The sequence below is a fragment of the Orbicella faveolata genome, unplaced genomic scaffold (assembly GCF_042242905.1).
Source record: "Orbicella faveolata isolate gen_17 unplaced genomic scaffold, um_ofav_v1 contig_15, whole genome shotgun sequence".
In the NCBI taxonomy this organism is placed as follows: domain Eukaryota; kingdom Metazoa; phylum Cnidaria; class Anthozoa; order Scleractinia; family Merulinidae; genus Orbicella; species Orbicella faveolata.
In genome coordinates, this window is record NW_028301542.1 from 5424355 (window position 1) to 5436340 (window position 11986).

General features: G+C 37.7%; 1 protein-coding gene across 2 annotated transcripts; it reads left to right on the forward strand.

The window, feature by feature from the left end:
* The first annotated feature begins 1050 nt into the window (after nt 1-1050).
* Nucleotides 1051-11144, forward strand: LOC110063407 (endonuclease 8-like 1). 2 transcript variants are annotated; one of them, XM_020770390.2, is made up of 12 exons: nt 1051-1540; nt 2958-3155; nt 3824-3902; nt 4774-4858; nt 5881-6008; nt 6576-6603; nt 7029-7120; nt 7213-7273; nt 7617-7705; nt 7827-7887; nt 8535-8593; nt 9182-11144. In XM_020770390.2, exons 1-12 carry the CDS (start codon nt 1149-1151, stop codon nt 9230-9232), a joined length of 1323 nt encoding a protein of 440 aa, XP_020626049.2. In that variant the 5' UTR covers nt 1051-1148; the 3' UTR covers nt 9233-11144. The 2 variants fall into 2 exon arrangements, with proteins under 2 accessions (XP_020626049.2, XP_020626048.2); XM_020770389.2 differs by having other exon boundaries at nt 1052-1540; nt 9179-11144.
* The last annotated feature ends 842 nt before the right edge of the window (nt 11145-11986 follow it).

Consider the following 11986-nt stretch of genomic DNA (forward strand, 5'->3'; position numbering starts at 1 on the left):
TGACTACGCCGGAGGAATTTGAAAAAGGAGCTTTATTTCTCCGGTTAGGCTTACCGTCCATACCAATCCGTCACCAAAACGGAGCTTTTCGAAACTCTATTGAAACCGGACGAATTTGAAAACGCCGGCTTTACGTTTTGGTGTGGACGGAAAACAAAGCTTTTCGAAAACGATGACCTTACGATAATCACGTGATTTCCCTGCCTGTTTCACTCAAACACAAATGCAAAATGACCGGTGATTGTTGCGTTTTCAAATTCCTCCCGCGGAGTGTGGACGCTGCTTCAGTGAGGAAATTTTTTCAACAACATTTGAGTCATCATGAGCGCTTCAGTCTCCGAGTTACAAAAATATCATCTTCGAATAATTGAAAGGACCTGGCGCGATTAACTGCCCCAAGAAAAGTGAGACCAAAAAACTCAAAATTTTACAAATGTTCCCATGAACGCTTCTGCCACCCAAACATTTTGCAGCTTTTGAAAGCCACTATCTTTAAATAACTTAAAATGTTTGGAATCATTGTTTATCTGACATGATAATTTCTCTAACCAAAGTCGTGTCCTGACGAGGTAAAACGTGAACGATGACGTCAGCAGATCTACAAACGTTATTTCTATTTCTTCGCGAGGGCGAGCAATGCGAGCGCGCGTGGACGAGCGTGGATCGCGCGGAATGTCTTTCCACAGGGCCTCCCCGTTGCTTTCGGCCTTTTTTAAATCCCCTGCTGCGATTAATACTTTTGCTTGCGATCTCGACGAATTCACTACAAAATATAGAGGGTCTAGTGGTTAGTGATTCTTTCGAATTCTTCACCCAGGGGCTGGTCAAACATGGTATAAAAGCGGCCCTCACTTTAAAAATTGCCCTATTTTTAACACCGCTGATGTTTGGAACCGGCTGTCAGCAAATCAAGAAAGAAGTTAAAAGGAAGACGAGGCGCCGGCGATGGTTGTGGTTTGTCGGAGAAAAGAGAAAACGTATCCATGGCCGATAGAGGCCTGTAAACTACTGTTCCTATGGAGAGGAAACTGGACACGATTGTTTGTAACGCCTAGGGGTTTTCTTTTCCAATAGATCCCGGGCATAGATACGAGAAAGTCCTCTTATGTAATAACTGTGATTTCTGCACTATTTTCCAGCATCTAACAATGCCAGAAGGACCAGAACTATACAAAAACAGCCAATTCGTTAACAGGGTTTGCAAAGGACTCATTTTCAGCGGAAAGATTGTGAAATCAGCGGTGAGCGTCAAGAATCCCGATGTTGAGTTTCCCGCGTGTGATTATTCCATTCACTCTGAATCAAGAGGGAAAGAAATGGCGCTTATTTTAACATCACTGAACTCGGACAGCAAAGGAAAGAAAATCAAAAACGAGAATGGCAGTGAATGGGAACAGAAAAGGATAAGGATTCTCTTTCGATTTGGAATGTCTGGAAAGTTTACATTTGGCCCGATCAAAGACTTGCATAAGCATGCTCATTTGAACTTTTACACAAAGGAGAAGCCAGTGATGGTGTTGAGTTTTGTGGACGTTAGAAGGTTTGTCTACCTTACAGTCATTTTTTGTCAATGTTATGTTTTGTTAATTAGTAGTGATGTCTTTCATTTGGATGGTGACACATTGTCATTGAGGTCGGCAAACACAAGGGGACCAGTCCCCGTGACTACAGTAGTCCCCGTGACTAGTCCCCGTGACTAGTCCCCGCGACTAGTCCCCTGAAGAGTTTACACGAAGGGACTGGCCGCTATGGCAAGCCGTTTGTAGCAAAATTCAATCCTTGCAATATATGTTGAATCCTTTAAATAATGGTTTTATTTAAACATGTAAAAAGACATTCAATCCAATGGAAAATAAAATTTTTGGTTCAATTCAATCTTTTAATTTTCATGATTCAATCCAATACCTGGAATATTGATTCAATCCAATACCTGAAATATTGATTCAATCCAATACCTGGAATATTGATTCAATCCAATACCTGAAATATTGATTCAATCCAATTCCTCGAATATTGATTCAATCCAATACCTTGAATATTGATGCAATCCAATACCTCGAATAATGATTCAATCCAATACCTCGAATATTGATTCAATCCAATACCTCGAATATTGATGCAATCCACCTTGAATATTGATGCAATCTTCCTGGGCCAAGTGCGGCCAACAAGAACGAGAGTAACTGAGCGCTAGAGAGCACTGAAAACATGGCGGGCGAAGGAGAACTAGATTTAGAAGTTGAGTTTCCTAAGTTTCTTGCAGACATCTTGGATAAAACGGAAATAATTTTTGAGAATTTTGACTCAGAAGTTGCAGTTGCAGTTGCAGTTGCAGTTGCAGTTCCCAAAAATTCAAACTGGTTTGAATTTGTGGGACTAGTCGCAAGGACCAAAGTTGGTCCCTTGCGACTAGATTTTGAAGCAAAAATGGCCAGTTCACACGATGGGACTTGTCCCCGCGACTTGTTGCAGGGACTAGTCCCCTTGTGCATGCCGACCTTTAAGGTATCAACTTCAAACTTATTACTCGATCAAAACCACATAAATATATTGGAAGTCTAAACAGTAGCCTCAGGTCAAAGACAGTCAGTGTAAAACGCAGACTGTGGACTGCAAACTGCAGACCGGTATAAAAATGCAGACTGCAGACTTTGTAAGTGTGTCATGTTACCATTTCCATCATTGAGAGCTAACAGTAAACAGGCTAACCAGAGTGTTATTCAGGCTAACCTGAGTGATATTCAGTCTAACCAGAGTGATATTCAGGCTAACCGAAAGTGCAGCCTTTCACTACAATTAGCCTGAATAACCCTGCTTATGGTTAGCAGGCATTAATGGAAAAACATGATGTACACTTAAAAAGTCTGCAGTCCACAGTCTGCATTTTACACTGATCGGGTCAAAGTTAACTCTAAGTGAAAGGTAAGGTTATTGATTTTTTCTTTCATATTGTTCAGATTTGGTCGATGGGAGTTGACAGATATGTGGTCTAAAGACCGAGCACCTGATCCAATGTTTGAGTATGAGGAATTCAGATCAAACATTCTTGATAATCTTGGGGACAGGATATTTGACAAACCTCTTTGCGAAGTTATGCACAACCAGAAGTACTTTAATGGAATAGGAAACTACCTCAGAGCTGAGATAATATTCAGGTTAGTACCCAATTAAACTCATCGCCAGGAGGGAGGCGAGGGAGCAAAAGCAAGCTACAAGCATGAATGGCTCACAAAGTAAACTGCATACTTGTACACAGCTAGCAAGCAAAACACGTAAGCCTTGGAAACCCCATATGAGACCCCACAGAGCATGGCTGCCCTAAAAGGCTGCTGACCAGCATTGGCTCAAGTCAAACTTTGCCTAAATTACATTTAGCCACACTAAACTACATTCCCTCGCTTTAGCTTCAAGGCTTATTTCAAGTTTGAGCTTTCCCTTGTCAAATTCCACCATTGAACAAACTTTATGTTTAATATATAATTTTAATGTTTGACAAGAAACCTGAAGGACATCCACTTTCTCTTGCTTGATATCCTTTCTGAGTGTGCTTTCTTTGTTCCATTCAACCAGGGAGGTGGAGGGGGGCAGAAGGCTTTTTGACAAGAGTTGCCTGAGTGATACAGTAATAGCTTTTAACTAGTTAACACTTTGTTTATTATCAAATACTGCACTATAGGTGCCTTTTGATTGGGCTTTGTTCTTAACTTTATTCCTTTCCTTTCCTTTCCTTTCCTTGCTTTGTTTTTTTTTTATCCCTGGAGTTACCTTAATCTACAAAGTATTATTATTTTAACTTCTGAACTTTTATAACATTTTTCCTCAGAGCTGGAATTCCCCCTTTTACTTGTGCCCGATCTGTGTTTGAAAAACTGAAAATTAAACAGGAGGAAGGCATTACCAAGGTAGTCACATGTATTTGTTCACATTTAGACCGACAAATCTGTTTGTTAAAAATGTTCGGTGTGTAGCCAGGCATGTTAAATCTGTTTGTTATTACAACAAACTCCAAGGCCCATAGGTTTGGGTTTGAGTATTGACTGTGGTCATTGTGTTATGTTCTTGGGTAAAACACTTTACTCAACTTGTACATGTACATGTAGTATCTCTCTCCACCCTGGAGAGTATATTAAATTGGTACTGTTAATTATTCAGGCAATCTGATCTGACACAATTCTGTAGGATAATAAACTAGTGGTGGATTGACATGTCACTCATCCAGGAGAATTCCCAGTTGCTCCCAGTTGCTTGCTTCATGCTGTAGAAAACTGGAATAAAGTGTCAGTGTTCCCTTAAATGTAGAAACTGGAATGAAGTGTCAGTGCTCCCTTAAATATAGAAATTGGAATAAAGTGTCAGTGCTCCCTTAAATGTAGAAACTGGAATTAAGTGTCAGTGCTCCCTTAAATGTAGAAATTGGAATAAGGGTCAGTGCTCCCTTAAGTGTAGAAACTGGAATTAAGTGTCAGTACTCTCTTAAGTATTAGGTTAACAGAATTATTAAACTAAATAAATCAGAATAATTTATGTTAAGGACACTCAAATCAAGTACATCTGACATTTTTGGCATGTTTTTTGGTGATTATCCAATGAGAGGTCTTCATGCAAGTATATGTAGGCAGTAAAAACTATTAGAATTATTAATATAGTATCATTAAATTAAGGTGATATCTATCTCAATGCAAAACTGTTTAGTACAAATAAATAACTATTAATTACCCAACCAAGAATATTGTTACATGTAAACTTGTGTTTACTTAATATTTTTTTTGCTAGATGTCAAAAGAAAAGAAATGCAAACTTGAACATCCTGACATCCTTGAGCTTTGTAATGTTGTCCCCAAAGAAGTGATAAATCTGCGTGAGTTTATTATTGGTTTATGTTCATGTCTTGTCCTTGACTGATTCTAAACCTGATGGCAAATTACTTGAGAGTCACCATGCACAAAATCATGAGACAGTGGAATACCAAGTTTTCAAACCTTTGATTTTTCTAATCAAAAGTCATCTCAACCCTCTGACCCCCCCCCCCCCCCCCCCCGCTAGTAGCTAGGATGCTGTAATTTTGCTCCTGATTTCTCAAACTGGCTTTTTCAAACCTACAAGTATTTTTGTTTCTCTTGGAGGTTGAAAAATTGATTTTCCACCGTAGTGTCATAAAACCAAATCAAGCACAATAAATTATATACCCAGTAACATAACAGAGTAAATCCGTTGTTGAAATTAGGATGAAAATTCAAGTTGTTATTGGGATATGGGTTTTCTTGATCCCATTTCTTCTTAGTTATATAATCCAAAGGCAAGTCTTGTAAAATGACAACATTTTAGCCAACTAAAGTAGTATGGGCCACTCTTCACTCTCAGTAGATGAAGCTTTTGGAACAATTCCGAAATATTTGGTTCCTCTTGGGGATAAAGCTGAACTACATTTGAACCCTGCTATCTTGAACTCTTGCGGAAACAAAAAAAATTGAAATAGTTTGAAATAGCTGGTTGTAAATGACTGAAAAAGCATATCAAAGGGGAAATGATTTGAGGTCGAGATAGCAGATTTTCACACAAAAGTTTGAGACAGTACAGGGCTCGGAAAATGTGCCAATGATCTGTCCTGGTGCTGTCCTGCTGGGCAATTAAATTTTAATTCTCACTTGCCTGCTGGGCAAGGAATTAGGCAAGCTGTCTGCCAAATAAATCATTAAAAGAACAAGCTAAGACTTGTGCAGGACAAGCAAACATTGAGAAGCTACTTGCGCTAAGGGCAAGCTGGAATTCAAGTTTTTTTCAAGCCCTGCAGTAGGGTTCAACTGTAGCCTATACCACAAAAAATGAATTCTGGATTGTATTGTTAACACCCACATGCATTATTCACTTTATTTTTCTTAGCTGGCAAAGGCTATGATCCAGCAGGAAATCACCCTGATTACTCAGCATTCTGTGATTGGCTTCAGTGTTACTATAACCCTGAAATGAGGAACATTGTGGATCATGATGGAAGAACCATGTGGTTTAAGGTAGCTTAAAATATCAACTTGTTATTTAAAAATGTCATTGTGTTATTTGAGATCATTTCTCTGAAGTACAAATTTACATGTACTTTCAAACTGAAGTAAACTTGAATATTTTAGGGTTAGCTCATTCAAGCAATGGCCTGTCACCATGCCTACTTGTAAAATATGTTCCAAACTGTATTTTCAAAAAATTGGGCTGAATTTTATCCGTGAGTACACACATGTTTCTTAGAAACTTTGGTCAAACCGGGCCATCAATGACTAGTAGCATGTAAATTAGATCCTTTAGGGAAAAAAAACATTGAAAGAAGAATTATTGAGTAAACCAAAACTTAACAACAAAATATAGACAAAAAAAATTATGACCTACAAACTTGAACAAATTGGCTATTCTTTTCAACATGGGCCACGGTGTAGTATCTTTGATAGTGAAGGTCTCCTCCATATATTGAACATTAAGTGGCAGAAGTTGAAAAATAGATTTTGGTCAAAAATAAACAACTTTATGTAGTAGCTACAGTGTTTACATTTGTCTTAATCAGTTGTTAATAAATATTATTTTTCTGTCAGGGTGAGGCTGGTCCAATGGTTCCTAAAGGCAAGTGGGCAGGGAGCAAAAATGCAGCTAAACACATTTTGTTAAAGATAATGTTAAAATGTTATAAAATTAGGGCTGGTTTTCTACTGGTTGAAATATTAAATTTAAGAATTGTCTTTATAAAATAACTGAGCTATTATGTGCACTCTCATTGGTCGATAGGTGTGTTTAGACAAGAGTATGTAAACACGGTTATGACGTTTTAGCTTCTCGCTTATTTTTGAGAATTATTTTATGACAGCAATTGAGCACTTTTTCTGTGTTTTCATAGCCTCATCTAAATACTCAAAGGGTTTTGGAGAATTCTCAAATTCTCCCAACCCTCCTTGTGTTTAGATGAGGCTATGTAAACACAGTAAAAGTTCACTATTGCTTAAATGGTGTTAGGATTACTGGTATATAAACAATTATTCTTTATCTTTTAGAAGCAAAATCTAGAGGTATGCAAAAATCTAGAAAGAGAAAGCAAGGAAAAGAAACAAACACAGAAGTTAATGGACAGGTCGAAATTAAAATGGTAGGCTAACATGTTGACGTGTGCATTAAAAGTCAAAAGTCATTTTCATTTGAATATTAAGAAATAATTTTGAAACATTTATTATTTCTCAGAAACCGTCTCCTCCTAAGAAGACTAAAACAAAAGCACGACCAAAAGTGACAAATAAAACAGGTTAGTTTAATTGTACTCTTATACAGTTTTATTTTGTCCATCTCAGAATTTACTCACTTTTAACCTTGTTCCCCTAGTAGACATAAACTCTACATTGACAAATGAAAACTGTAAATTCTATCTACATGTAGAATCTGATAGAACATTTCTGTGGGTTTTACCATTCATGCCACATTAGTTTTCATGGTGATCTTTTGAAAGGAAGTGGCTTGTTCTCATACGTTGAACAGTGATAAAAACAATGATACAATAATATAGTTATAAAGTAGTCATAAAAAGGTTGAAATGTTGAAGAAACATTTCCATGATTTAAATTATTATTGTAAGTTTCTCTTTCTTGCAGAAGCCAAATCTGGAAGGATGCAAAAATCTAGAAAACGAAAACCAGAAAAAGAAAAGAAAGAGGTTAATGGATATGTAGAAGTCAAAATGGTAGGTTAAAATAGTTGGATTGCATGCATTTGATATGCATTTTCAATTAAAAGTCTTATCAAGTAATTTAATTTAGAAGTTATTCTCAGATTCTATTGCCGGTATATTATTTCACAAACAGGAACCTTCTCCTCCAAAGAAGACTAAAACAAAAGCAAAACCAAAAGTGACAAATAAATCAGGTTGGTCTTCTTCTCTTTTACAGTTTTATTTTTTCCATCTCAAAATTTACTCACCTTGTACATGCATTTGTGCATTTGGGTATTCAAGTGCATGATCAATGTATGTAGCATACATGTATTACACATGCTTTACACACATGCTACAATCCCTTTGACCTGTACTGTAGATTTGCCATGACAGCATTCATTCTCACTTTACCCAGCCCTGTAAATGGGCAAGTATTTGAAAGAGCAAGCATACAGACAAGAGTAATTTATTCATTTGCCTTTTGCACAGTAAAGCCTTTAAAGCATGGTTAGTAGGTCTTGGTGCTTTTCTTTTGTTTCTGTAGCAAGAAGTGGCTAGAGGTATTTTTACTCCTCCCTGGATGGGATTTGTCAGTTTATCCCAACAATTTGCCTGTACCCATTTATACTCCAGGATGGATAGAGGCACTGTGAGAGTAGTGTGTTGTCCACAGACAAGTTACTGTAAGCCCACCAGGTCTCAAATCTGAACTCCGGCGCATAACCATTTTGCAACAGTGCTCTTTACAGTGACTTAATATTCACCTGAAATATTCTTGGTCGCAGAACCCAAAGTGAGAACTCAGTGGCCTGGCCAAAATGTAGTGAACCAATTTTTTGCCTTCTTTCCCTCTCTATAGAAGTCAGCAAGAAGAAAGTTGTTCAGAAACAAAGCAGAGTCAAAACACCCAAAGTGAAGGTAACTGACTTAAATCCTCTAGACAACACAATGAGCTTGTCATGTCATTTCTCCTTTAAAAAATGACAAGATGTCAACTAAACAAGTGATGAGACTATAAGGAAATCTTCAACACAGGGAATTAGAACTTATTATCTTCTTGTACAATTTTAACAACATGCTCAAGTTACCTTTTCCTCATAATTCAGAGTACGTTTTGCACCATCACACCACCTTGTACTCTTTGTGCCAAGCTGTCAGGCTAATATTTCGAGATATTTTGTTGCAGTCTGATCGCCAAATATACAAGTTTCCTCCTATCCACACACTTTTTGGGCTTGTCATGCAATCTTTCCTTATCTCTGTATGTCACGCAAACTCTCCTCCCACGTTTATGTCATGCAATATTTCTTTCCCAATGTGCATGTATGTCACGCAATCTTTCCTCCCCTTGTGGAAAGGAAAGATTTTTATGACAAGCCTTAAGGGGTCTGTGGTACCTAATGTCCATTTGAGAGGCCCTTGGCTGGTGTTAGGGTGAGGTTGAAAAAGTCCAATGATATTTCATTTTTTTGCTTATGTTATTGGTGTGTTTCTTTCATTCAGCAGAATGCACCTGTCAGGAGAAGTCTACGTATTAAAAAAGAGAGTGACAAGTAGATATGGAACAGTCTGTTTAACTATATGTAACTTTTATCTATAACATATATAATAGTGTGTTTTTAAACTTCTAGAGTGACACAATGTTACAATTCATAGTCTGGGATGGATCTATGGGGGTTTGGGAGGTTTGGGTGAACACCCTAAATTAGACAAAATGAGACATTATAACACGCTAACTTGGCCCGAGAATGCCGGAAATTTTCTGGGGGGAGATGCCCCCAGAACCCCCTACTGGCAACAACCTTTAGTGGTTCGCATCTTGAACACCCTTCTCTGAAATCCTGTATCCGCCCTAGATAGTTACCTTATTGCTTAAGCAATAGAACACTTTTTCTGTGTTTACATAGCCGCATCTAAACACAAGGGGGGTTCGGAGAATTCAAGACAGTTATTCAGTGGTTTTACATAATTTTCAAGAATTCTCCCAGCCCCAAGTGTTAAGATGAGTTTATGTTAGCTAAATATTCTATTGCTTTTATAAAACAGTCTTCAAAAATACGTGTGAATCTAAAATGTCAACCATGTTTACATACTCTCATCTAAACACACCTATTGACCAAGAGAGTGCGTGTAGTATCTCGCCTATTTTATAAAGGAAATTACATTTATTTCCATTAGCTAAATGTTAATGTTAATTTGCACCAATTAAATAGGCCATTATTGAACTGGAACTACAAATAGCTTTCAATTGAGGCTCAAGTGGAGCAAATATAAATGACGTTAATCTCTTTTTTATGATTCCTCCGCGTGACCTTCCATTGTAAGCCAGTTCCAGCCAAATACTGAGAATATGAATACAGTCGAACCTCTACTAGGCGGCCACTCTCGGTGACGAGACAACTGGCCGCTTAATAGAGGTGGCCGTCTAATAGAGGTTCACCCGAAAACAACGTTGGGCATGGTCCATTTTTCAGTTTATCAAGCATAAGTAGAAACAAATGCGAGTGGAGAAAAAGTAGAACAATGATGGTTATAATGCGGTACATAACGTTAACAAAAGCCAAAGAAACAATTACGTGTACAGACGCGACGTGTCTGTCAACCCAACACTGGCTTGTGTGCTGCACAAATTAACTAAAACGCTTGGAGACTTTGTTTTGTGATTGTTTTGATTAAATACTGCTGAAAATGTGTTTTTACAGTATTCCACATTGTCATTCTTTTACCTTTATCTGGCTAAGAACGTCCAACTTCAAATCTTCCTTGCCATTTAATAGAGGTATGAAACAAAAAATGTCACCCTTGGGACGGCAAGAAGCTGGCCGCGACCGCTTAATAACGGTGGCCATTGAATAGAACTAAACTGACAATTTTTCCGGGACTTTGGCCACTGGCCGCCAAATAAAGGTTGGCCGCTTAATAGGGGGCTGCTGAATAGAGGTTCGACTGTATAGCCTATTCATGTTAATTTTATGAATTATTGGTAATTCCCTTATGTAACAGATGCCTATATTGTTGCACCACTACAATAAGTCATACTGATCCAAAGTTACAAAATCTTCCCTTAACTTGGTCTTTACCTAAAAACAATTTAATTTTAGAAGAATTTTATATTAATTTGGACAATTTTGCTCTGCCATTTATTCTAACGTAAGTTCCATTTATGTAGCATACACGACAACTCCAGCATTTAATTTTCTATGCTCAAGGTGCAATAGAAGCTATATACCGATTTTCCTTGTTGCATTTACTTGAGATACATTAGCAATAGTGTGAATAGTTAGCCTTGTATCTTATCACTCCAAAATATCTCAGTATTTCTTGAAAGCTCTGTACTGCTTCGTATGTGTCGTGGGTGCAATTTTGCTTTGATATCAACAGTTTATTAACTATTTTCTTGTATTTATTTTTTTACTCAAAACTTGGTGTTGATGGAAAATGTGTAAATAAACTTGGTGGGTATCTTAAATCAGTATAATTTTACTTGTATACTAAGGCAAATGCTGTAATCTGATTGGCTGAGCTATCGTACACTATCAGCCATTAGTCTGCGGTGGCGGTAGGTCGTTTACGAAATGGCGACGTTTCCTCGTTTTCCCGAAGTTTCGGAAGAACAGGTGTCTTGACTTTAAAAAGTCGAAATTGTTAAAAAAAAAAAAAGGCGCACGTACGGGATTGCAAATTTCAAGTGACAGTATTCAGTCCGAGTAATTTTCTTAAAGTGTGAGGTTTAATTCTACGTACAGAAATAATTTGAAATTTCGGCCTCATCAAATATCTCGAGCTCATTGGAGAGACATAATTCCATTTTTCCCTAACGATGATACAACTACCATCCGTCTTGTGAAACGGTGTGAATCATAAATGCTTCAGGATTTTAGTTCAAGCTCTTGTTGGGGTGGGTTTCAAGAGAGTGTTTATATAAGTAGCACCAAATTAATCCCATTAGCCAATCACAGCGAACGTAAACGACACAATGAACCAGTAAAAACACAAAGCACCAGACCAGCAGCATTCAATGACCCTTGTCAGCCTCCGCCGTTTTCGATACTATCGAAATTTTTAATATTGCATGGTGAAGCGAAACCTTATTGCTTTACTGTAAGTTGTGTTTCAGAAAGTATGTTTAATTGTCTTTAGTAGTTTCACAGTAAGTTTATACAATAGCCAAACTCTCGCATGTAAACAAAAACAAAGGTGTAGCTGACTAGGGCCCTGTAAGCGCGAAAAAACACCCGACGAAGCAGTCATTGATTTTGGTTTAAAATTTGATTGGTCGAGAAAGTGGTGCGAGTTTCCTTTTTCCCAAGA

Excerpts from the sequence above, each read along its gene's own strand:
- LOC110063407 (XM_020770389.2), top strand. The coding sequence starts at position 1,149 with ATGCCAGAAGGACCAGAACTATACAAAAACAGCCAATTCGTTAACAGG. Across the intron at positions 3,903-4,773 it reads AGGAGGAAGGCATTACCAAG|ATGTCAAAAGAAAAGAAATG; the intron begins GTAGTCACATGT and ends TTTTTTTGCTAG. Across the intron at positions 6,009-6,575 it reads GAAGAACCATGTGGTTTAAG|GGTGAGGCTGGTCCAATGGT; the intron begins GTAGCTTAAAAT and ends TTTTTCTGTCAG.